The sequence below is a fragment of the Gymnoscopelus braueri genome (assembly GCF_963280865.1).
Source record: "Gymnoscopelus braueri genome assembly, chromosome: 2".
NCBI classification, from domain to species: Eukaryota; Metazoa; Chordata; class Actinopteri; order Myctophiformes; family Myctophidae; genus Gymnoscopelus; species Gymnoscopelus braueri.
Genome location: NC_137604.1, coordinates 42487223 through 42514405, shown reverse-complemented (window position 1 = coordinate 42514405; position 27183 = coordinate 42487223). Strand labels below are relative to the sequence as shown.

General features: G+C 42.0%; 1 protein-coding gene across 5 annotated transcripts in view; it reads right to left on the bottom strand.

Annotated features, from left to right (window-relative positions):
• The window catches only part of gab1 (GRB2-associated binding protein 1), a 64442-nt gene extending 42295 nt beyond the window's left edge, over nt 1-22147 (bottom strand). For 3 of the 5 annotated variants that reach the window (XM_080414380.1, XM_080414383.1, XM_080414384.1), the window contains exons 1-2: nt 21680-22147; nt 21465-21549 (exon numbers count right to left, since the gene is read on the bottom strand). In XM_080414380.1, coding sequence (XP_080270506.1) covers nt 21465-21536 — 72 coding nt within the window. In that variant the 5' untranslated portion in view covers nt 21537-21549; nt 21680-22147. The remainder of the gene's footprint in view (nt 1-21464; nt 21550-21679) is intronic. The other 2 variants (XM_080414381.1, XM_080414382.1) reach the window with 2 other exon arrangements.
• Between the last annotated feature and the right edge of the window lie 5036 nt (nt 22148-27183).

The following is a 27183-nucleotide window of genomic DNA, read 5'->3' as shown; positions in this document are numbered from 1 at the left end:
TTTGATCAGTAAACAAATGCAATATTGGGGGTGCCTGGTGGCTCAGCCATTGGCACCCTATTATGCTCCTAGTGAGTGCGAGGACCCAGACAGGGGTCGAACCTGACCCCCGTCTTGTCTCGCATGTCTCTCCTCCTCTCTGTGTGTCCTAGGTTTCCTGTCTCTCTATCTCCTTTTTTAGGCCAATCTTCAAAAACAATCTTATGTCTAATGTTCAAGCATATTCCTGGCTTTGAGAATACATATATTTTAAATCCAAACTATTTCTCCGGGACCTCCTGTAGGAACCTACGCTCATATAATTGGCGATCACTTCCTTTACAAGAAGAATTTATTTAGGCATTTAGCTGATGCTCTAATCCAGATCAATTATGTTAACAAGGTAAGTGTTCTGGTCAAACACACTTAGCAGTGATGGACATCTGGCTGTTCATGAGATTGAACTTGCAACCTTTCAGTTATTGGACAGTGTATCTAACCAACAAGATACTCTGTAGTTTATCAGCTGGAATTGAAAATGAATCTAAAAAAAATGTAAAGAAAATCAGTGATTGGGAGAAGAACAACATGCGTAAAGGGAGGATCCTAAAATTGTTATGTTTAACTCTCATAGTACTCTGCAGTCCCTGCAGATGACTTCATGGTTGTTTACATTTTAAGATTATTTTTTGGCATTTCTGTTTTATTTGGACAGAAACAAGCGAACAGAGAGGCAGGAAAGGAGAAAGAGAGGGGAATGACATGCAGCAAACCTGAACCCGGGCCAGCTGCGGGAAGCCTTATTTATGTGGTGTGCGCTCTTACCAGGTGAGCCACCCCATGGCTGTTTACATTTTAAACTACTATTCCTGGATCAAATAAGAGTCTTAAACACTCCTCCCTGTTAGAACCACTCACACTTCTCCTGGCCTAATATCAAATCCGGCAAGTCTTCCTGCCTTTACCCATACATTGTCTTTAAGCTTTAATGTCACCTGTATTCAAACCAGTACAGAAACAAAGTATTAACTGTCCACTTTCATTTTTTACAATTCATTACATATACGTTTGTGTGTATGTGGTGTCTTATCCTACAAGCTGAGGTGTTGAACATGTCAAGGCCTGTTGTTCGGCAGAAAGAGACACACCTCCATTTCAGCCAGTCCCACGAAACTTGCACACACACCTCCACTCTCGACTGTCACCTTCAAATGATACTCTGCTTCGCTTTCAGTTGAAAGGAAAAACACACACGTCAACACACAAGCTTGTGTGTTGTAAGCATGTGTGTGCTTATGTGAACCATGTATGGTGATGACCTTTACTGAGACAATGTGCACACTGCACATACATTCTAGGCCACCAGAAGCACAAGGCAGCAGGGTTAACAATGCAAACAATTTCCCAAGTCAACTGTTGCGCAACCAGCCCATAAGAACAATGTCAGCAATTTTCTCACAAGTTTCTCCTAAGATGTTTTTTTTTCTCCGTCTCTCTCTCTCTCTGGGGTTTTGTTTCCCCCCCCCAATCAAATATTAGCATTGAAGGTTTAGCAAGAGTAAGATTTGTAACATAATATCAGCCTTGGTGGCTTATACAGCACACATGTGACTGAACTTGGTGGCAGGCTAGATCTCCTGTTGTCATCAGCATACAGGTTATGTCTTTAGTGTTTTAGTTTACCACAATCCATCACTTGTTTACTTTCACTGTGCTGGCATGTGCTAGATCTCCTGTGCACATACACTTTCAGATGTAGTTAAAGGGGTATTAGTATTACACTTTAAAACACTTCTGGGGTTATTTTAAGGTCTACTCTTCTATATAAATATTGAATCAAGCAACTTAAAAACTGTCTGGGGTGCAAAAAAAACATCTATTTATAAAAGTATAATCCAAGTGTATGTATAGAGTCATATGCATGCACAGTACTTCCAAATATTTGCTGTTGTTAATCTTGGACACCTATGTTCTTCAATTTATCAAATATTTTCTACATTTTTTAATTCTTCATTCACCGTAAACTTTAGGAATGCTACAAAATAAAAATAAAACATGTATGTGGATGTAAAAAAGAACTATGTGGATCTCGGATTCACATAGTTGACATATGACTCCATATTTGGAAATGGTTTCAGACTGATCAGAGCCCCATTAACATAAAATGTAACTTATGTGAAAAGAAAAGTAGTATAGAGGTACTTCTGTGGCCTACTGGCAGTGTGCACATTTGGCGCTCGGTCCAGTTGTTTGCAAGATTAGCTCCGGACAAACAGACGGACGGACAGACAGACAGACAGACAGACAGACAGACCCTCTTCTAGATTGCTAGCCTCCTAACAAAGCCATGTAAAAAGTCATTTTGGGGTGAAGTATTCTGACTCTGTCTTTGCCATCATTCCCAGTTTCTCTCTAGTATGCTCTGGTGAGTCTGCACTCACTTTGGGGCTTGCAATGGTGAGTGGCAACCAGGTCATCAATCAATAGCTATTAACCTATTGAGTAGGAAACAGCATTAAGCTCTGGGCTGCAAGAAGGAAGTGGATTGCGTGAGTGCTGTTAATATGCGTTTATGTGGGAGTGTTGTATAGACAAACACACACAGTACGTATGCAGTTATTGGTTCAAATTAGTTTTAGAATATCGATTTGATGCTGATAATGAATGCAAAAGTGACCCTGCATTTAAATTTGTATCTCCGCCAGGCCGGAATGGCTGAAGGCTAGGAATTATGTTTTTGCTCCTGTGAGTCCGTCCGTCCGTCTCTGAACAGCTAATCTCCGGCACTGTTGGACCGATCAGCATGATACTTTGCACACACTCCCAGTAGGCAAAGGAAGAACCTCCGCCCCACATTTTTTCAAATCGGCCTTGTGGTGGCTCTATAAACAGGCCCAATTCACGTTTTGGTCCATAACTTCTGGAGTCCTTGGATCATGATTCATGACGCAACTCTACGTATATAGCTACTGTACTGTGGCCATTTGTGCCAGACTAGTTTTTCTGCCATTTCACGTTTTCTTCAAAACAAATGTTTTGCTACTACTTCTACAAATTCTATCCAAAATTCACTCACTCATGTGATCAAGATGTATCAGTCAAATTGTGCAGATTCCATTCCAATTGGCTATGACTGCCTTCCAAATCTTGCGGGCCCTGGGTATGCAACAGAAACCTGGCAGGGCTCGGCACTCAGAGGAGAGCACTTTTCTAGTTATGACTCTTGAACTGTCTTGGAACTGTTACCGAAAACCCCATTCCGGATAAGCGGATGAAGATGGATGACTCTACTATTCCAAACTCATTTAAATAAACTAGAAAAGTGTGCTCCTCGGAGCACAGGTCTCCGCCAGGCCGGGTTGCCTACCAAGGGCCCTTGGAAACTTTGGAAGGCAGTCTTAGTCAATTGGATTGGGATCGGAGTCATACATCTTGATCACATGAACCCAGAGATAATGTGTATCGATTTATGTGAGTTTTGGACAAAATCTGTAGGAGTAGTAGCAAAAAGTGTGTTTTGAAGAAAACACACTATGGCAAAACATTTTATCTGGCACAAACAGGGCCTATAAGTTGCGTCATGATCCAAGAAATCCAGGGGAAAAAATATGTTGATTGTGCAAGCTACAATAAAAAAATGTTTTTTAAACAATCATTTGGCTTAGTGGGAATGTGCGTGCAAATTTTCCCAGCAATCGGGCGCTGAATTAATGATGTGTGGCATTTTTAGCAAAACGGGGCACCCCCGCAAACTTTTGAAGCCAATCATAGCCAATCGAAATGGAATATGAGAAATGTGACAGATACGTCTTGATCACATGACAACAGAGATAATGTATACCTTAGGTTTGGACAAAAACTGTACGAGTAGTAACAAAAAATGTGTTTCACAAATATCTGTCTCATGGTGGCGCTATAACAGGCCGATTTGAAAAACAATTAGGTGGAGATTCGTCCTTGGCCTACTGAGAGTGTGAGTGCAAAGTTTCCCGCCGATCAGTCCAACGGCGCTTGTAGCATGTCATGCAAAACGGGCCCCTCCAGAAAACTTTGAAAACCGTAGTCAATTGGAAGTCAATTAAACAGAATACTGTTATTGTCAATATTGTACAGTGACCCACACAACTGAACACCTCAACTAGCAAATCATAGGCCTGAATTACTACAGCTCACTTGTGTAACCTGTGGGAACTACAGCTCACAATGATTCCCAGACTTGGAGTACTTAATTGCCCTTTGCTTATAAAAGTATCCTATTCAATCTGCTTAGTCTGAGGGAGTTTGTAGCGAGTGGAACTGGCAACCCGCCGTCTGCCACGAGAACTGATGGTGCCCTGAAGATAAGGGACGCCTCATCTGACTCCAGGAACTACAGTCAAGTACTTCAGGACACTCAGGGTCAATGGTGGTGCTGGCCATGATATCAAGTTCTCCTAAAACTGACGTTTTAGGGTTTCCGCTAATGCTCTTATCCAGAGTAATGTATGAGTCAAACAGTTTATTCCTAGTTCATAAATACTACATACAGCCAGTAATAATGAGTAATTCTCACCTTTAACCTTTCCACTACACAGAACCTTCCTCACACTTTTCCTCTCCTTTTCCTTTCCTTTCCTCCATCTGATTGCTGTTGTTTCCCCTCACCTGTTTTCTTCCTATCTATGCCTTTCCCCCGTGCTACTCTCACCACTGTTTCTTTCCCTCCCTCTCTATCTCTTTGTGGCACGCAAAGTCACATGCACTTGTCGAAGCTGCATGGTTAGAATTCAACACATTCCATCTGCATGGCAGGCTCAGTTCACATGATCACTGCTGTTTGGCTGCGGTGGATAAGGGCTGTAACACTGGCCCTTTTGAGTTCTGTTGTTCAGCATTAAGCACGACACACTATAGCCCCGCCAAATATCCATCACGGTGAAGAGAAAGCACTCACAGAACCAAACACGACAACTAACAGACAGACACCCACAGGCATGGCGGAATATACATAGAATTGAATTAGAAAACTAATTATAAGACCAATGATTTGTGAGCCATAATTTGCGGCTGACAAATTTATGAAAAGTGTATTTTGACAGTGACACCAATGACAATGGCTGACAGTGAATAAACAATGAGGACCCCCGCCCAGACCAATATTCCTTTGACTTGCAAAACATTGTTTTGTTAAAGAAACGTATTTATAGTGCCAAACATACCCCTGCTAGTCTAAGTCTATAGGGTGAAATCCCGCCAAAGCTTTTCTCCTGTGCCTCCTTTGCACTGTCTTCCTGTTAGCATCTCAGCAAAGAAAACTATAAAGGGATTGGACAACTTTTTCTTCTAACAGCTAATCAGTGTGTTTGATTCAATGTAGGTCCTCCTGTGAATTATTAAAAGCTGCAAGTTGGATATTCCCCTTGTATCCTCCCACTGCTGAAAGCAAAACTGCAGGAGGGTATCAGAGCAGGGTACCGTTGACAGGACTTCATACAAAATAAAAATAATAATAACTTTTTTTATTTTTCTATTACACTCTGAGCTGAACTGACACAGAGTGTTTTGCTGTGTTCACAATTTCAAAAAAGGTATTCACCATTCACAATGGCCTTTCAAGTTTGCCAATACTGGCAATAGCTGTGTGTGACTTCACTTTCTGACAACATCTAAACCACATTTGTTCCTAAACAGAAATAATAAAATAATCTAGTGAGTTATTAAATCACTAACCTCAAGTACTGCCTCACGTTCAAACAGCTACTAGTCTCCTATCCGAACGACATCCTGGAAGTGGGATGAAGAGCTAATCCTCTAAACTTTGTCAAATCATCAAGCTATTCCATGAGTTTCCGAGGCACGCTGGCAATAAACAAGAAGAGGAGTTCCAGGGAAAATTTCACGCAATGCCATGAGAGAAGCTTGGAGAGGCGAGGGGGTCTCTCTCACACTCGGCTTCCAATAAGACTGAAGAGAAACCTTCTACGACAAGCAGTGGTCTTTGCAGTCTCATCTCAAGTGTATGTACTGTATGTGTATGTGTGTGTGTGTGTGTGTGTGTGTGTGGGGGGGGGGGGCATTCTGGCTTGAGGCCAGGCTTCAGATATCCAACTGTAATCGGGGACAGTGGCCACATAGTGAACCCTGGTGACTAGCAAAGAGATAGGGCAATCTGTCTTTCCCTGTCACTGCTACCAGCCTCTCGGTCAATCTAAGCATTGGACATGTATGTTGATTTACCGTTACTCAGCAGGTGGTGGGCTCAGTGTTCTCTAGAACCGCTAGGCTGTCCATATAAAGGAACTTCTCCCTTAACATACATAGGTCGAAGAAAGTTTGGAACAATGCAGACGGATTCCAGGCAGTGTCCATGTTAATAAGGTCCCCAGTGACTGACTTGCAGGCACTTGAGAAATTACGCAAGCCGGTGGCAGTATTTCGCAGCTAGACTACAGGCTGAACACCCAGCCACCTCCCACCCTCCCTCCGTGGCCAACTCTTCAAGACGAGTGAGCGTGCACGGCACGCGCACACACACACACACACACACACACACACACACACACAGCATGCTACGCTGGCATGCTCAACATGCAAACACAGAAACACACACCCACACACAAGCATGCTTACGTATTACGTACACACAAAACCCTCCCACATGCACACACTAACACACCCACACTAGTAGAGCTGAAGAGGCAGGGACAGGACAGCCATGACACCAGTGGTCTATATTAAGTGCCTTGCACACGCACCAGCTGGGGTCATGTCACACAGCACCACATAGCAGGAGTGCCAGCCGCAGGGATGTGTGTGAAGTGACAGGTGAACCACAGGAGTTCAATGTGCACAGACGTAAATGGCTAGACTCCAAGGCTGCATTCGCCATCGATCGCTCATCATTGCCCAGCGCTTTTCCTACACCGTTGTGTAAGGGATCATTCTCCATGAGAGAAGAAGCCTATCAATACCATAGAATTTACTAATTAAACACTTCAACCTGGCATCCTAGCCCCTTTCGGGACCACAGTTTACCTTTTTGTATTTGGGACGAGGGAAACATGACTTACAACTGCAGTAGCGTCCTGCGGAAATGTGTGATGATCTGCGCTGATCGGCATTGCCATGATTAAACATGTTTAATCCGTACAATTTAGTGTTGCTCGCCCCCTTGTGCTCCATGTCCTGCCGTATTGTCCTTGAAATCTCTCTGCAACACTTTAGAGACGTTATATTTGTTCGAGGCCAGAGAGTGGTACCAAGCATGAACAGGAGAATGCATTGAGGTTCAAGGGACCCAGTTTACCTTGTCCCAAATACAAAACGGGAAACTGCGGCTCCGAAAGGGGCTACCAGGTATTCCTATTTTGGGCATGTCATGCATTTTCTTTTAATTTCCATAAATTTCTAAATGGTCAAAAACAGCAGATCTACAAGCTAACAGCACGTTGCATCGCAACAGCTTGTGAGCTAAAAAGTAAACTGGTGATCAAATGTAAGCATATGCATTCCATAATGTTAATCCACACACAATCTGTCACTGTGTTGAGCGACAGGAGGGTGTTTCATCATTTAATTTTCCCCACAAAGATTTTCCATGCAGGCCAATTCAAACCTTCCGATCACAATTTCTCCATCCCCTCTAAGCTTTTAGCACTGTGTAGACTGCGAGAATAAAACCAAGCCATCTAATGAGAATTCTAAACCCATCAATAGACGTCATTCTTCAGAAACTACAGAATTTAAAACAGCCTAAAATGGCAGTAAATCTGTAAGGTGTGGCTGCTAAAATGTAGCACACTGTTGACTGCTGATGCTCGGTCTAAACAACATGATAAATCATGTTGTGCTAGAGTGTAAGAAATATGGCGCTTTTTATGGTTGTACAGTTGTACATTCTTAACCAAAGTTGTTCCTTTTAGCTGATGCGCTAATCCAGAGTGATTTACAGTTGAAGCTCTTATCCAGAGCTATTTACGGCAGGTGTGTGAAGTCAAGTGAGACCATGTACTCTTATGTGACTTGACAATGGGTTTTCCAGGCAGTGTGTTTAGAGGGCCTCCTGTTGGTGAGAGCTTGTACCTCAGTAATCCATCTCTATCTCTCTGCTAACTAGTGGGTTACACCATCATTTGAGTAAGAACTAACAGTGCAGGGAGAAGCTTAAGAGGCAAACGGGAAGGAGAAAATGAAAGAGTGAGAGAACATGTAGGCTGAGAAAAAAATTAGAACTTAAGAGAGAAAGAGGCAGACAGACAGACACTCAGACAGACAGAGGGATCCCTCCTCCCTTCTCTGTCCTCTAGTTACCCCTTCATTCTCTCCCTCCCTCTCCATCTTGTCACCCCCTCTCTTTCTCCATCTTTCTCAATCCCCCCTTTCCCCTCTCTCTTTCTCTCTCTCTTCACCCACCATCTGGTAGCCATCAGAGCCTCATACAGGAAGGGGCGGCCATGACTCGCTGGGGCGCCAGGGAGCGGCGCCTGTTCCCTCCACATGCTGCAGAAACAACACTCAACCGGTCCAGTCTCCCAGCCCAGCCCAGGAAGACTTAGCCTGGTTAGAACCAGCGGCACACAAACCCAGGCCATCACACTCAGACTAACAGCAGAACAACCTCACATTCCAGGCATCTGCACCTGCCAAGAAGAGCTGGAAGCAGACAGCATGAAAGAGAGAGAGAGAGAGAGAGAGAGAGAGAGAGAGAGAGAGAGAGAGAGAGAGAGAGAGAGAGAGAGAGCGAGAGAGCGAGCGAGAGAGACACAGACGGACAGAGACACAGACAGAGATGAGAGAGATGAGATAGTCAGGGAGAGATAGCTTTTCTTATTGAAGGCTGGATAATGACTTCCACTTTGAGAAGAAGCACCCTGCCCTGTCTCTCTCATCTCTTTTTCATACCTCCCTTCACAAACCAGCCACACACACACACACACACACACACAGTGTGTTCATCCAACTCTGAGTGTAAATATGGACCCAAATGGTTAACTCTCAAGAGAAATTATATAATAATTCCCCCCCAAATTAAAAAAAGGGGAAAAAGAAAACCCTCACCCCCAACTCCATATTAACTTGTGGGATGGGAACATGGAACCCTACCACTTGCTCTGATCAGAGTCTTCCAGTCAGACTAATAGAGACCATCTTTGGCCATGTGCAGTTCTACCAGTAGCTCCCATGTGTTGCACATCCAGAGCAGCCTACAAACTAGGCCCTGGAAATAGAATGCAGCCTTATGACACAGATGCCTATTTTTAAATGTCTGTCGTCCATGTTTCCAGATATGCACCGTCGAGCTGAGCCCTGAGAGACAATGTAAATTAAGCATTGGGGATTGATGACTTTCAAAGCAACCCATCCATTTATTTATTTTAGAATACCAGTAGTATTCTATGTATTATAAAAGTCATATGTTACATGCTTGGGTTTGAATGGTTCAAAGGAAACTTAGCTATACGCACATCGACTGTGGGTGCTGAGCTAAATAAAGAGGCTAAACCCATATGACCTGAAGAAGATCCACAGCGGATCGAAACGTTGTCGGTTTTGTAATAATGAGTAATGGTTCTCATGACTTTTTACCTCGTATGATAAATGTAACTGTATCCACCATGTACTGTACCCCAATACGATATATGAGCAAATGGTCTAACACCAAACTATATAAACTGCCATGACATGAAAAGTGCTTGAACAATACTATGTCAAGCCTTCTTCTGGCTTGACCCCCCCCCCCCCCCTGTTCTTGTACATATTTTTTTCCCCTCTTTTTTATTTTTTTTGTTGTACATAGTGTTACATATTGTTTTTGGCTGTTTATTTTGTAATGATATTTGAACTGTGGTGCCACTATATATGCCTATGAATTAAATACCAAGGCCCTCATTGGAAACAAGTCCGCAAGGACTTTTATGAACGGACCTGTTAGACAAAGTATTTTAAATGTAACTGTGCTGTTTTACATTTTTTGCCTAATAAAATATTCAATCAATCAAAGACAGCCTAAACAGATGCTATAACGCCTCCATCATAAATCAAAGCATGATCTTAGTTATCCTCAAGGAGGGAAAAGACAAATTAAGAGTGTGGCCTGGAGACCAGTGCCAGTTGTAATGCCACTACCTTGTTCAAGGCAGGAGTATGTACCTAGCATGCATGTCTTTTGATACAGATGTATAATAATTTGCCTGATAGCCGATTTGTCGTGCTTCTCGATTATTAGATTAATTGGAAAGTAATCGACAGAAAATTACTGGGAAAATCAATAGCTGCAACCCTAAAACTACATCATAAATTACAAATATTTCAAGGGTTTGCTCATGATACAACTTATTTTGTCCTAATAAGTTTAGTAATATATATTGCTGTCTCAAAATAAAGAACTGCAAAAAAAAAAAGCCTTGCCAAATACTTAGAATTGTTCTGTCATCTGTGCCTCATAAAAGAGCTGGGCTTGCAGCTATTCGACTTAGTGCATTAAATCATTGCATCATGTGACAATTTTGGCACTTGACAGACTCAAGATCTGTGATGAAGTCAAGACCAAGCATAATGTTTATGCATTTTAGTCATTAAGCTTACAGAATTCAGAGACACTTGAAAGAAGTGACACAACAGAATTAGCTTAATGTAAAAGACCACCAATATTCACAGTACCCAGGAAAAGGTATGGCTTCAGACACTTCCCAACACCAGCTGTTGTGGGGATTGAAACTGTGACAAGGATGGTCTCTAGTCACTGTGCCACTTTGTACAGAAGGTGCAAAAGGCAGAAGCACAAAATTCTTAGGTAAGTCAGCAACATAATGAGTATGCTGTTAAATAAATAATGTGATCTCTTTCAAATTCATAATGCCAGTGCAGACTAATGCAACCTGTGGTAGAAACCTGGGCTTTCTGGACCTGATTTGTCCCAGTTGCTCTGGTTCAGTAGTATCACAACTAACTACTATTGAATTAGCATTGTTTGTCACCAGAGAGTGTTGTGACAGAGGTTTGTTGAGATTGGGAGGGGAGGTGGGGGGAGGTGGTGTGTGACAAGGTAGTTAGTTGTTGCATGACCATGATTGGTGACAGAAATAGCCGCACGAGTCGATGGAGAAGTGCTAACCACTCGGTCAAAGTGACAGCATGGGAGTGACTAGCAGACCAAAAGTACACATTGTGGTCTCCCACATTGATCCGCTCTGACAACCACAGAGAGACAAGGAGATCACAGTGAATGATGAAGGAAATACAGACAACGATCGAGTCACCGGCAAGATGGCTGCATGCACGGTATCCCTTTCAGAGATATGTTGATGTTCCTTCCTTTGAATGTGGTAGTGGTAGAGTCACTTGATGTATCCCAACATCCCCAGATCTGTTGATGTGCTGAGGAGCAAGACACTGAACTTCTTTCGTCCTTTTGGGAAAGGAGGCATTCAGCATTATTGTTCTACTACTGAATGGCTAACATGTGTAATGTAACTCGGTGGTTGGCAGCTTCAAGCCTGAACACCAAGACTAAAGAGGGACTTTCCTTCGTGTACCAGGTTGCAGGCACCTGTGTCCCAGGTCTGAATTACACCCAACACCCCCAATTAAATAAAACACAAACAGCAATTTTGGGGTACCCAGTGACATAGTTGTGAAACAGGTGGAAAGGATGAGCGTGAAGTGTAATTATTAAGTGCTCCTGAAATGTGTGCCCACTGCCCAGTGAAAGTGTGACACAAACTGGAATGAATGAATGAACGACTGAACGAACAGACAGACAAATAAATACATAAATGTGTGTTAGCTATGCAGGTCTAAAGCCATGTCAAAGTTATGGTTCTCATTGGCCATAAGAATCTCTCAGGATTGTTTACCCCGTGTCACTAAAACCGCCCTTTGCCGCCAACGCTGACGGCTCCACTCTCACTGTCTAATTGTGGTTTTGACCTTTGTTTGTGATGCAATGATAGATTTCAGGCCTCTCTCCTCTGGGTAAATAAACAGTTGAAAATTGGAGGCCAAATGAAACCATGTATGCTCCTGTTGAGTGATTTGCTAAACAGGGCTAAACAGTGGACACATGACGGTAGTGAATTATAATTTCATTTTGTTGATTTAGGAGAACACGTTTAAAAAGTCTTAACACTTCACGCAATTCATTTGTTTACAGAGCAAAGCAAAAGAAAAACTACGACACAATACAGTTATTTTGCTCATACTGCACTCTTATTATCCTGTCTTTCAATGGCTGACCAGGTAGTGTGTCGACACAAGCAACATCAAACCATCAAATGTTTCTCTAATCACAAAGTTTTGGTTTTCTACGTAAGCAAGTAACTGTTTGCTATCAACCTGTGGCAAAACAAACTCCATAGTCTCAAAGTGTCATCTCTCTTTTTCACAAAACCATTATGATTAAGTTATTGTACCATATTCTCTTTACCTTTTGTTTACCAGTGGTTATAAAGCCCAATCTCTAATCAGCTACCTAATCACAAACTAATTTAGATGTGGAAACACTAGTCAATTAAACGCCTGGGAGAAAGTTAGACAACCAGTAGGCAGTGTTCCCTGGACTGCAATTGTATAGCCAGGGTAACACCTTTGGTTAGGCTCTGAAGGGTCCGCTGATCGCGTGACACAACAGCCATGATAGTGTGTGTCTGGGACTTTTACGTGCACTATCAAATTCAAAAACAAACTGGTACACTGGGTAAGGATAGCCATTGTAGTAGAACAGATATGAATATTTCATGACTTTTTGTTTGTAATGGACATTTAATAATTAATGCCTGACGCAATCCATTTTCGGCCCGAGGCGGCCTCACACAACAGCAGTCACACCAACATGCAACACTGTTGTTGTTGGAGGCAGTCGGGCCATGGCCCTATCAGGGTTGTTTTTCTGCATTAGCCTAAGAGGCTAATGCTACACAAGCAATCCTCTGTTGCATTCTGTTCAGGCCACTTATTTGTTTTCTCCTGCAGCATAAAGGGAGGGTGGGGGGGGTGTATTTAAGAGAAAGTGCGCATTTGTTCTCTGTTCCGCTTACTAAGCAGATTTAATGAATCCTCGACTTAATAAAAAAAACAAAGGCCATGGCTTTGTTTCCCTTCAACCCGACTCAGTCACAATTGCTAGTTAGCTGCTTATTTCCTTTCAGTCGGTTTGCAAATCGAGATATGTTTATGCAATTAAGGCTCGAGCAGGCACGGTTAGGTCTGTGAGAGCACTGTGGGGTTGGATGTGAGTGTATGTACAGTAAATTGTTTAAGTCAGGAGACTGGGACGCTCTGTCTGGTGACGCGGGGACGGGGACGGGTTCTCACAGCTCAGAGGACTATGACCAGCAGGCGATATGTCCTCAGCCTCCCTTCACAGGCATCATAAGTGGACCTTCAGAGTTCAGTATTTTCCTTCTTCCTGTCAACCAGCATACCCCTGAAGGTTTGAGATCTTGTGCTGAGGCCCTCTGAAGGGCCAGATAAAAAACACAAAAATCCTCCAAGCAGAGACCAGCTGGTCTGATCTGCTGGACTGTAAAAAGGCAGGCTAGCCTGGTGGTTACAAAGACTGTTGCTTAATCTGTGTCTCTGTGGCAATGCTTTATGACAACAAAATAAGCGATTTCACTGATTAATCACCATACACATCTCTGCTCTGATGTGCAAAGTCTTTCATATCATCATGTTGTGTGACATTTTATTGTCATATAGCAACTATCAATCTACTAGCAATTCATCAATAACTCTGCACCTTCATTTCCCAGGGTGTCTTAGATGACAAGCTACAGAAGTCAGTACAAAAAACAGCCAGGAAGGAGAAATGAAAGAGGAAGGAGAGAGAAATATGGAAAATGCAATGTCAATGAAATGGAAACCCACAGGTTACATTTTTGACAACATCTGGTTCGGAAAGTCCCATCAAGCTATGTTCACACCATCTAAGTAAAGAAAACTGTGGTTGTATGATAATGTCCCCCAAAATGCTGCAAGTCTGTTGTTCTGGATATTGCCCAAGGGCATCAATGTAACAGTGGAGTGATTTCACAGCAGTGTTTGGATTCAGTACTAAACTATTAAATAATCAACAGCTACAACATATGAATAGAATGCCACACATGTATATCCATCATTGCCCTATAAAATAATAGAAACATTCATAACATGACAATCCAGAAAGAATTTGCATATGGGAGCTTATTTTAGCATAGACATCACCCACATATCTTTCATTGTCATCGTCTGCTGTATGTGTATTTTTGGGGAGAGGTCCTACACAAAATAAGTGCAGAGTTCGCACATCCATGTGTTTGGGGGGTTAGCTCAGAACACAGGGCCACTAAACAGCTTTCACCTTTGAACTCCACCAATCAGTAGCTAATCCTTCAAGACAAACTTTGCCCTCAGCGGTGTGCATGGCGAGGACACCCTCTGGGGATGTAGATCCTAATGCCTACTAGGACTGGAGCTGAAGGGTTGACAGTAGCTACTAGTTGTAGGGCGGGATACCAATTCGAATTTTGATAGGAGTTCATTTTGTGGAATCATAACAAGACTTCCCGCACACTGTCTATACTTGCAATTTGCCTGATGAAAGGTCATCGGACCGAAACGTTTTGGTCCTCAGATCTTCATCAGGTCAAAGACCTGACGAAGGTCATCGGACCAAAACTTTTCTTACCTTTGTCTCTTTTTATACATAGGTGTGGTGTGAAATGAACATGGAGTATTGTACGGTGTTACCAGTGATGTGTGTGCGACTGTGACAGTCATGCTTTCAATATCTCAAACAACAACCAAACTACCGTTATCCGCTTTGAAATGTGACGTGACCTCTGCGTCATCTGACAGAGCCGCAGGGCCTGGCGCTGCGTGGCTGTTCCTCACAGTCACAGTCACATGCCCTCCTGAGAAGGATCAAATGAGCTCACCTCGTCCCACAGAGACAACCATGTGATGGCCACCATGGCCCACACAGCCGCTATTGCATAAACACACATTCTGCACATGCACACGTGTCACGTCGTGCACACACACCGAGCATGATCACAATAAGTGTCACACCCAAATGGAGGCATGTGAGCGTGTGCACAGACTGCACACACACGCACAAACAAAAATATAAAAATGCAATGTGCACTGTTAGCAGAACACGAGACAAAAGAAAGCATTCAGCCAGTGGTCAGGTTGAGCTCTCTGCCGTCTCCCTAGGTCAGTTGATCTTTCTGTCATCTTTGTAGGTCAGTTGATCTCTCTGTGTTGTCTCTCTAGACCAGTGGTTCTCAACCTTTTCAGGCCGCGACCCCCCAAGATAAACATCTTTAAAAAGGTCTTAAAAGTCCTTAAATTGTCACTTCACTGTCATCTGGGGACCCGCCCTTCCCCCTACATCCCAAAATAAATAAATACTGTGGGTACCCCCCTGGTGGTCCCAACCCCACAGGTTGAGAACCACTGCCCTAGGTCAATTGATCTCTCTGTTGTCTCCCTGATCAGATGGCTACTAGCCCACATGGACCCATGTGAGAATAGAGACACACAACACTGTAAGTTCTGGAACTTTGCTCATATGCTGGTGCACACAACATCAAGAGTGTTAGCAAAATGTTCAGGAGGATCCATCACAATATGTGGTGTACTGACAGATTCATGTATTTTTTCATTATTGCCTGCAATACCAGTGGTGTTTAGGCCTAATATTGTCTCCCTGCTTCAGTTGCCATCTCATCGGCTGAGGAGCTTTGACCATTGTTTAGGGAATGGACTGGATTTTGTTTATGCCGTTACCATTCTGTTTCCTTCTATCCTGACGCCCAAGCAAATCTGAAGCTTAATGATCCTGCAACACTGTCAACGTTATCATTGTTATTCCTGTCCGTGAGCACCATTTGCTTGTTAGCATTTGGTGTTCCCCCCCAACAGAAGGGCTGCTTCACATGACAATCAGAGGAAGAGCAAAGATACTATCAGAGGCATGATAATCCAACACTGATAGTCTTTCAAGTTAATGAAGCTTCCTGTAATTGTTTGATGCAGTAATAGTGCTATGTCAACAACAACATAAGAAAGGACATCGTAAACCATAAAGTAAAGCTCACGTTTGATTGGTTACACAGAGCAGATAAAGGGCTCTTTATAGAGGTTATACAAAGACAAATATTTGCGGTTGCACCGGTACTACTAACAAATTAAATTTCCAGGTCACACAGCTCAGATTCATGTCTAGATTGTGACCAAGAATAGTTCGCATTTTAGAGGCCTGATCATAGAGCACACGTAGCAGGACAAATGCCTCAAAGGGTGGGAGGAGGAAAGCTGTCCTCAAAAAGATGCCAGAAACAGGCTTCAGCTCTCTCTGTGTGTGTGTGTGTGTGTGTGTGTGTGTGTGTGTGTGTGTGTGTGTGTGTGTGTGTGTGTGTGTGTGTGTGTGTGTGTGTGTGTGTGTGTGTGTGTGTGTGTGTGTGTGGTGAATTGGGGCAAAGGGTGTTTCACAGAAACATCAGAACATCAACAGTCTGCTCTCAAAGGGACAAAGAGGTAATTTATGCCAGAATGGATGCAATGAAATTCTCACAAACACACACATTATTGTTGGGTCCTAATGCATCAAAGATACCAGCTCTACTCTTTGATTTTCAAGTAACTCAGAGTAATTATTGCAAATTATTACACAGCTTGGTGGAATGCTTGATTCTGATTGGTCAATGACTGAATTCATCGGTCTGTTATTTTTTAATAATGACCGCTGAACTCAATAACAGACCACTGTCTAATCAAAGGCTCAGCGCACCTGGCTCATATTAATCTACGTTGCTTGATTTTATGCCGTATCCAACATGGCAGCCATGTAAACAAACACACTATGTCATTTACAGCTTAACATTGCTCTCAAGAATGTTTTAGAAAACATTTGAAGCGAGAAATAGACAATGTAGTAACCGAATATTGATTCTATGTTATCAACACTTAAGGCGGTTACACACCGGCGAATATGCGAATATACGCAAAATTCGGACTCGTTCCGAATAATTAAAAGACGCTTTTTTCGCTCCGCGAAACTGGTGTGGAAGCTTGCATTGACTTTATAAGGTTTTTTAAAAAAACGTATTATTCGCATGAAAAAATCCGGTGTGTAAGGACCTTTACCGTTGTTTTCCGAGACGACCGCGTTGCACTGGACGCACCTGGCATAAATTAATGGAATACTTTCATTACCATAAGCAGAAAAATCCTTTGTTTTGTTACTTTGGGGTCAATGTATTAAATTATGTATTAAGTAGCTGTGTAATAAGTGGGATAATCAATGGGGAGCGGGTCATTATTGAGAAACTAGTCCATACCCGGGCATGTGCGCAGTCAAAGTATTTACAGACTTTTATTTATGTATGGGCAAGGCATGTGTTCGATGTCTGCCTCGTAGCTGCAATAGTTCCGATACATAGGCCTACACACCCGGCGCCGTGTCGCGGACCCCCAGCGAACACACACACACGTGGGTTGGGACCCAATGCTCTGCTCCGTTATATCACTGAGTAAACAACACGCTAACGCTGTTAGCACCAAGAGCTAACAGAGTACATCGCATACTCTGGGGGACCGTGACAACAGACCCAGACACGTGGCCACGTATGCATGCGCAGTAACAGCAAAAGCTGTGGCTGTAGACAGAGTTTTTTTTTAAAAACGCTAATAAACAGCTTGAATTTGGGAAAAGTGAAAAACATAGTTCCTGAGTGTCTGCACATGGTAATGATCATTGCCCATGTGCAAGTTCAGATCAATTGCTGAACCCACTGAGGAGAAAAACAGACAGACAGACAGGTTTACTTAATTATAGGAGGATAACCCAGACAGGGTGATTAGTGCAGCTGTACAATTAAAAGTGGACTACACTACACAGCTGTACAGTTAGGACTAGTTATGAGGGTTTAAGTTGACTATTGACCTCATCAAATTGTAGCTTGCTCTGCAGATAAAAAAAAGGGGGAAAAATAAAGCGAGGTTGGCCAGTTGAGGAAGTTTTTCACATCCTCATCCAGGGTCCGACATCAAGATTCACCTCCCTATTATCAATTGACAGCTACTTCAGTCCCACCAATCAGCATGGGTCAGTAGACTGCAGAGATAACTGACCCTGCTGGCAAAATGGTACAATCAATTATAAAGGCTCAAGGGAAATGCTGAACCTACCGGCTTGTTGTTGCCAAATCCGTAATTCAGAAACCAAACATTTGTCCCAAAGAATAAGATGCTAGAGTGATGATCTGACCATGGAGGCTTGTTTGATATAACTTAAATGTGCTGCACCTTTGCTACATGGCCTGTAAAACATCTCAAATTTTTCCTATCCCCCTGAGTTGACATTCTGTTATACTGTACGTGGTTAGGCCTGCCTGTATTACATAATTGTCTAAACGTAATTATTTGAGATAATCAAAATTATTTTTGCATAATCGCCATATGTTGTTTCCATGTTGAAAAATGTCCATATAGTTTCAAACATTTTCAAAAAGTAGTGGAAATAGCAGATCTACAAGCTCTAGATTGGCTATTCCCACTATAAATGTATAAAGTATAAAGTTATTATACGCCAGTCATTTTGTGTATATTTAGCTTATTTGTCATATCTGCCCTGTGTAACTTCAAAGCCTAAAAGCCAAACAGAAATGTAATTTTTATTCTTAAATATGCTCCAGTGTTCAACAACAAAAACACAATGAAATCGTTAATCGCAATTATTTGTGTGACAATTAATCGTCACGTAAAATGTCATAATCGTGACAGCCCTATATGTGGCCACACTAGGCATGCTGTGCCACTGACTGTGTGTCGAGGACAACAGCCACCAAGCTAAAGACACTGCTGCCCACCCCTTCAAAACCCTCAGGTTCAGTCAAGCCAGACTCCTGCATTTCGGTAACCGTCTGATGATGGCTATGGTTGGGCAACAGCCCCGGCTTCCTCGGGTAATACACATCCACACAATGAATACAAGCAATAATAGAGACTCACGGTCTTCCGGGTATTTCGGCTACAATTGAGACAGCGCCACAACTCGGGGTAAGGGGAGAACAGTGTACTGCAGCTGTAAATGCAATCCCTGCATTGTAAAATATCGTGGTTCGATGGTTGATGGCTGAGGGCGCTGTAGTGATTTTTTTTTGGTGTTCTAACAATGTTACCCATAGGTTTTATTTGTTGTTTAACGTGACATATCTGTCAATACACAACCCACAATGTACTATAAAATCACTCCATCTGTGTATCAAACCATACATTTGGAAACATATTTATACTCAAATCAATATCGTCTCCAGTTCATATAGGATGATTTTAAATGTAGGCTAAGGATAACTACACCCTGGATCACAGTGGATTCCTATGGGCTGACCTGCACTAGACCATCTCCCCTTACCCCGAGTCGTGTCGCTGTCTCAGTTGTAGGCGAAATACCTGCATGTGCCGTGTGTTTCTATATCACAAACCGAACTAAGAGATACGGTGACATTGCTATATGGTATCATCATTTCTCCACCATCACCTCTCCTCTGCCATCGAACTTGCTGACACACATCAATGTGACCTCTGCCACACCTCTAGGCTCAGATGAGAAACCTTTGCCCACAATGTAATGTTATAGTTACTTAGTAACTATAACATTACATTGTGGGCAAAGACAAATACTTAGTAACTAAATATGTAAAATAAATACAGTATCTAAGGAATAGGAGTGTGCAACCAACAATTATGGATGTACACATTATTATTTTTGTTGTTATTATTAAAAGACATTCACCTTGAATCAGATATTTAGTGCAACAGTTATATCCAGTGTGAGTGAAGATGAAAAAACAACAACAATAACAAAATCCATAACTTCTGCTCAAAGTTTTGTGTGGACATCTATTTCACATTAACCACACAGTGGTAAAGCATCAAGAAGTGCTGAATGGTCAGTGCTGTGAGTGATAATGGGTCAAAACAAAAGGATATACAAAAAACACAGGGAGAGCAGTTCACCTTGTCATGATGTAGACACTGTAAAATGAGACTTTGACTGCCATATTGTCATATCAGAGAGCAGGCCATTATCAGCAGGAGAACAGAAAACCCCCTGACGATGCCTGGTTTCTGGGGGCTGGATTTCACTTTCAGAGCCAGTTCTGGGGAACTGTGGGTTCTATGAAAACATACCAACATGCAGGCTGTCTGCTTCCTAATGCATCTCAATAACCGAGATGCCCTATAAACCGCAAGGGAAAACCCTTCATGCTGGAACTCTACAGCTGATATACACCACCACAGTCCCCCATCATCCACCACCACCACAGACCTCCCTCCCCCAAATTCACTTCACTTTTCTTGTCAGCTATCCTGTGAGCTTTGAGGATTATGAGCCTGCTCAGTTAACATAAAATATTATAGGAGGCAGTGACACATTTATTGCTAGTGAGACAAAGTTGAGTTAAAACAAATTGTCCAGTACTGTCCTCAGTAATGATGTTCCTCTTAATAGTGTGTACTACTAGTGTATGAGCTGTGTGTTATGTCTATGCTGTGTTAATAATACATTTATAACAATAACACATTTTATTTATAACGCACATGTTTAATATTGTGTCCTACTAGTAGTGTTTGGTATGGGCTGTGTGAGCAGTCTATGCTGTGTTTATCATTGTGTACAACTAGTGTACAACACACACCAGTGAGCTGTGAGTGCTATCTACTGTGTGCTGTGGGATTCTGCAATGACAGCTGGCAAGTTGCACACAAGTGCACCGTTTGCCTTTGATTTTCTTTAAGGCAATTCGAGGAAATCTGTGAGAATGTAACCCCATTCCTTTTGATGCAATTCACCATTAGGGGTTGTCAAAAAGATGGGTTGTTTTGGGGGAATGGTTTGGGTTAAGTGGTTTGTGCTACCACTTACTGTTTTGACTCAGCAGAGGCGTGTGTGTGTGTGTGTGTGTGTGCTGTGCATGGACCATGACTAGACAAGCTGGGTTATTAGCTTCTCAGGCTGAGGAATGCAAAGTAAGTAAGTAACTTAATGAACGCATTCAATATCCATCAACTCACTATAGCTATAGGAGTTGGTGTTGTTGTGGGGTGTTTTCAGCCTTATATGCGGACAGCCAAAGGGAACAAACATCTAGGTGTGACATACACAAATGTAGGTCACATTTCTGTTTATTAGGTATGTTTCTTGTATTTTTAAGAGCCTTACTGTGTCTTGGAATGAGCAGGGAACTTATATTCTAAGAAAAGCGAAACGCTACATAGGCATATAACACAACCAACTAATAATAACAAAACTCCATCTTTAACAATTATGCCAAAGGTATTTGTTTTCACAAGGCAGGCACACAAGACGAGGCCTACGTGCAAAACTCTGCACCTAGTTTCGTGTGTCTTTGGACCAGGCTGAATTTAAAGAGCGTTTTCCACTTCTTTTTTTGTAAACACGCTTTAAAGCTTCTCACAAAGTAACAAATACAACGTAATAAAAGGTGCACACTTACGTAACGTCTCAACTTTTTTTCAGGAGGCGACTTTCTGAGCCACCCGGAGCACACCACATCTCCCCCACTCATGTCTGCTGCCTTCCTTTTGGGAGTAGAAGAGGAGATTTTAGTTTTAGGAACCCTGCAAAACGTTAAACATTGACGTAAAAGACGCAAAAGTTCCAACGTTGCATTATTAGCACATATTTGCTGTTAGTAGGAGCAGTAAATACCGTCACTCCTTCCTCGAAAGTGGACGTACAGTAGTAGTAGTAGTAGGAGTAGATCCTCTGAAATGCACTGACCAGATTTCCCCCACGACTTTCTTCTGATCAAGTGTGAATATAATCCTTTAAAGAAGGTTGAAGAAAGTGATTGTAAAACATCCGTTTGTTTTCCTTTATCCGATCGCTGTGGCAAAAAAAAAAGAAAAGAAAACGCAGACAAGAAGTGAAACTCGCCAAGTTTATGATTATATGGATGCAATTCCCGTCAAAGTGAAGCGACTCCCTTTCTGCGGAATTTGACGAGCAGTGTTGTTGCGATGCATGTTTGTATCTCCCAAAATCCAAACATAGTATTGTTTTCGTCGTTTTGCCGCACTCTTCTTCTCCCTAGCAGTTTACTACTCCCAGGGTTCCTTTAATTGTGATTGACAGACAGACAGACAGGGTAGCTTCGTCTTTCCCTGAACTAACTCACCCTCCTTCGGAACACAGAGGGAGCAGCGTTGCCAGATTTGGCGAGACAAACAAGCAGCCAGGTCTATGAAAACAAGCCCAAAAGAAGCGACATGAGCACTTTTAAAACGGCTATTTGAAAGTAGCTTTATTGTAGCTTATTGGATTTTTTAATGTATTTGTTTTATCTTGAAAACAATTTGACATTTTAACGACACAAATCTTGTATGGGGGTCCCTGGCATAAAATGTTTTCAGATGGGGGTCCGCAGACAAAATACATATTAATTTGGAGGTCCGGTTCTTGACGCCCAAATGAGCAACTACATTTTTAGAAACAAGCCCCAAAAACCGCAACTCACAACCACCCATATTTACAAGCAACTTTACAGAAGAACAAGCCCAAAGTCGCTTATAATAAGCGGGACATGGCAACCCTGGAACACAGAGGGAGAGGCAGCAGCGTGCAGGAGAACCCTGGTGTTTAACCATGGGACATGTAGTCCCGGATTGTTTAACGTTTATTATGGTCCCAAAATAAGAAAAAAGTCTGTCGGCACGTTTGAAAAAAATATATATATGACACTAGGCCATGTAATAAAACAGAGTTACACACATATCTGACACACACGATAATAAAACTAGAATAGCGACAGAGCCTGATCCAAAGAAAAGACAAAGAAAGAAGGACCCGCCTCTATATTGACCGGGAGGTCCCACCAAATCCTGTAAACTACACTATCCATGATGCGTGTGCATGAGCCTGCAGTGCACGATCTGTAGTGTAGTGGTGCAAAAAGTACTCAGGTATTTTACTTGAGTAAAAGTAGCAATACCACATGCACAATATAAATCTCTGTTTTTTATAATACTCTGTTACAAGTAAAAGGCCGGTGTTCAAACAATTGTAGTGGAGTAAAGCACCACACTAGCCTCTGATGCAGTGGAGTAGAAGTAAAAGTATTGAAAATTGGAAATAATCTATCTAGTGTATAGGAGTAGCTTACTGTTATTTATATCTGGACATTATCTTAAGTCCTGGTTTGTAACAGCACTGATGTTCCAAACAATAACTTCGTTTTATTTAATTATGTATTTTTCTTTCATTAACTAAAGCGCAGTTTGAATCGTTGAATATATAGCCTATTATTAGTCCAGGAGAACAACTTGGAATGGTGGAATAATTCATAATGTTAGGTGAGGTCCCAACTTAGTCAAAAACAGAGCAAAACAGCTGAGAAACTAGAACATCTCTGATTTGGACCATTTGGCAGAATGGGAATTCCCGTGGGGGTATTGAGGTATCTGAGGAATGTGATTGGAATGCTATTGTAATGGTAACAACTGACCCTTAAAGAATGCTGCCTTTCAGTGATTTGTGACTTTACCAGTATTGTTCAGTGAACTGGTCTTTTTCAGCAAGTCAAAACAACGACAAAGAGAAAGTAACTGAACGATTAGGGTTCATTATAGGCCAGTGGTTCTCTAATGGAGTTTGGGGAGCTTTTTGTGTGTTGTGAATTGGCACAAAATCTTTTCAAATTTGCGTCTGCTGCCAAATACATGTAGCCTAATTTGGAGGTCCTTGACATGAAAAAGTTACCAAATAGCCAATTTTACATTGAGGCGTAGTGCCCACTCTTAGCTGTTACTAAGTAACTAAGTAGGCTACATTTATTCAAGTATTGCACTTGAGTATAGGCTACAATTTTGAGGTAGTCTAGTTTTACTTTACTTGAGTATTTCCATGTTTCAATACGTCATAGGCTACTTCTACTCCACTACATCTCAGAGTCAAATATTATACTTTTTACTCCACTACAATTAAGCCATATTTGAAAACTTTAGTTAATAGTTACTTTACAGATTTAGATTATTATTACAAAACCTAGGCCTACTTTAAGCAGCCTAAGTCCTATTTTTCTCCTCGGCCATTCAAAAATAGCCAATCTCTTACTTTTACTTTGATAATCCTACTTTAATTATATGTTGACGCCAATAAGTTTGTACTTTTACTCAAGTACAATTTTAATGCAGGACTTTTAACGAGTATATTTACATTGTGCTTGCTACTTTTACTTAAGTAAAAAATCTTAGTACTTCTTTCACCACAGTCATATACAGTAGCAGCAACAATAGTGAAACACAGGAGAGGTAGCTACAGGTAAATAAAAAGAGTGCTAAGAGTCAAGAACCAAGTTCTTCACTTAGATATTACTCAAGTAACTACTGTAAAATTCTGAGGAAAAGTCTATCTATCTGAGGAAAAGTAGAACGTATATAGCACGTTTGAAGACTATTCTGAGGGTCTACAAGTTTGATGTGTATGGTCATGTTGAAAGGGCCATTGTGGCATCCTGACTGTAACCCTTCCAACCTACTTTTGCGTAGTAATAATAACCTTGGTTTTTAGATTAGGTGTTGAAATATTGGAGCGTAAAGCTGTCTCAGCTGTCTGAAGCTACTCAATAACAGTAATGAGAGTACTTTACACCCCTGTGTTTGTATATAACCTAGGTCTCCTGTGTGGGAAACCAAACATCTACTGCCAAGCCAAAAGTGTGTGTGCGCGTGTGTGTGTGCGTGTGTGTGTGTGTGTGCGTGTGTGCGTGTGTGTGTGTGTGCGTGTGTGTGTGTGTGTGTGTGTGTGTGTGTGTGTGTGTGTGTGTGTGTGTGCGCGTGTGTGTGTGTGCGTGTGTGTGTGTGTGTGTGTGTGTGTACAGACATATAACAATAATATAAAAATGACTTAAAATCTGACCTGGTCCTCTGTGCTGGGACTGGTCAGGGTGTACAGGCCACACGCAGTTGAAAAACATTGTAGGTAATATGTGCATTCAAAAGTGACTTACGCCTTCCAAACTTTCACCAGAATGTCTATAACATCAATAACAGTATTTTGAGGTCCACTGAATACAGTGGGTTGAATTTGTTAATATGTGTGATACAGTATGTGTGTAGCAGAGTGGCTCAGAGTCTCTGCTTGAAGGCCAAAAGCCTGATATCTCCCAGGCGAAGGGGGGATTTCCTTAGCCTATTGGATAAGATGTTTGGCTTTAGTGAAGCCTGGTGCTACTGGTAGGGTCACCCATGGCAAATTGGTTGGGTGAGGGGTCAGACTAAGAATGGTTGAAGAAGACTCCATGGAAGAGTAAGGAAGGAGCACTGATACCCTGCAGGCAGGAAACTCAGGGCCCTCGTCTGGAGCCAGGCCCTGAAGGCACTTGCTGAGTATCTATATTTTGACTCCAGTACTGAGGTACTGAGAGTACTTTGTTCTCCACTACATACAAGACAGTAAAAACTGAGTAACAAAATACGTTTTAGTGAAGTAGAGACCACCTCACATTAAATTGTCCTTAAGAATGCATATTTTGAAAACATCGAGAGGAGGAAACCGTAATGGATTGGTTTAATAATTGAGAGCCATTGATTTGACTAAATGCTATTTGAAAGCCATAGTGCTACTGCACTGTTTTTGTATGACCATAGCCAAATAAAAAAAAGTACATTAGCAAATAATTTCCTATAGCTATATTACTGCTATTATTCTTCTGTACTTTTACAATAAAAACAAAACAATATACAGAAACACTGACACGGATATGCAGTAACAGGGACAGGATATCCAGAACACTTCAATACATTTCAGTTTCACTGAGAGAATGACTGATCCAATCAGGTGTTGTTATTCTTTTGTGGTTACTCTGTCTATCTTATTCCAAGTAGACACACTATAATAATAATTAGACCAGTGTGAAGCCCCATTGTACATAGGCTAGGCATAAGTAAGTATGTTTGTCGGAGAGGCTTATTGTCAGTATCAGCCAAGAATGCGGGAGTCTATCCCCGATGAGCTAGACCCCTGGGAGATGGAACGCTGAGGGGGAGCTTCACATCTACCATCATCTCCCAGTACAACCTGTCGCAGCCAAGTTGTGCTACTCATACACTGAGTTGGCGGTGCCCGGGATTGAACCCATGATTGAACCCTTGTCGCCCGAAGGTGAGAGCTCTACCTACTGAGCTACCTGGACATAAACATGACCATTGTTATCATTGTTCTATGCACAAATGAAATGCATTTTTAGGCCCTCAAAAGGCTACGAAATTTTGCACATGCATATGGTGAAAAAGGCTATATTGTATGGATCTTGGAGATGGGTGTGGCTGCTGTTGCATAGTGGCTCAATAAACCTCCAAAGATGAAGCCCCACATTAAGGTTTCTCCTAAATTGGGTAGTCAAATGCCATGTCAATTAGATTTACATAAAAGCCTCTAAGGCACGGATTCCCAAACTGTGGTGCATGGACCCCCTGGGATGTGCAAGCTGCCTCTAGTCTAGGGGGTGCGTGATTGCGTGACAATAATAGTGTAATGGTGGTGCTGGTGTTATAGGCCTAATAAAAAATATTATCAACACATATACATTTCTCTGAACTTTGACCTTTCACAAAACACATACTTCAGTTCACTTTTTCTTTTCAAACCTGAAAAGGTCATATTCTATCACTTTAATATACACTGACATTTTACTGCACCAAATTGGAGAACTCTCAGTGCCATGAGTCGTACTTTAACAAAAATCCAACTAGGAGGATTATCAGATCCACCTAAAACTCACTCAGTGTATATCAAAACCTTAACAATGAAAAGATACTCATGAGTTTCCGTCAAAAAGCAATGCTGTGGCGGCGCATAAAATGTCCATGTTTCACTGGGAGGGCGTAATGTATGCTATTCCTCTCAGTTTTGCACATGAGCAGGCATGAACAGGCACCCTGGCCAACCTGTAGGAGTTTCTGCCTAAGCAGTGACAGAGATCGCCCTCCCCGTCTGGCTTCCCGGCCATCAACAGCCCTTTTGGTTGGAACGCCTGGCCAAGCCAGATGTATAATTACATTGGAATAGATTTAAACTGCAAATAGTGAAGAAGTTTGAATTATTTAAGCTGTAATTTATCCTGATTTCATGAAAGGTTCATGTATTATATCTCCACTTTTAAAAACTGACCCAGCTCAGCAATATTGTTATTTTGTCATAGGCTACACAGTATG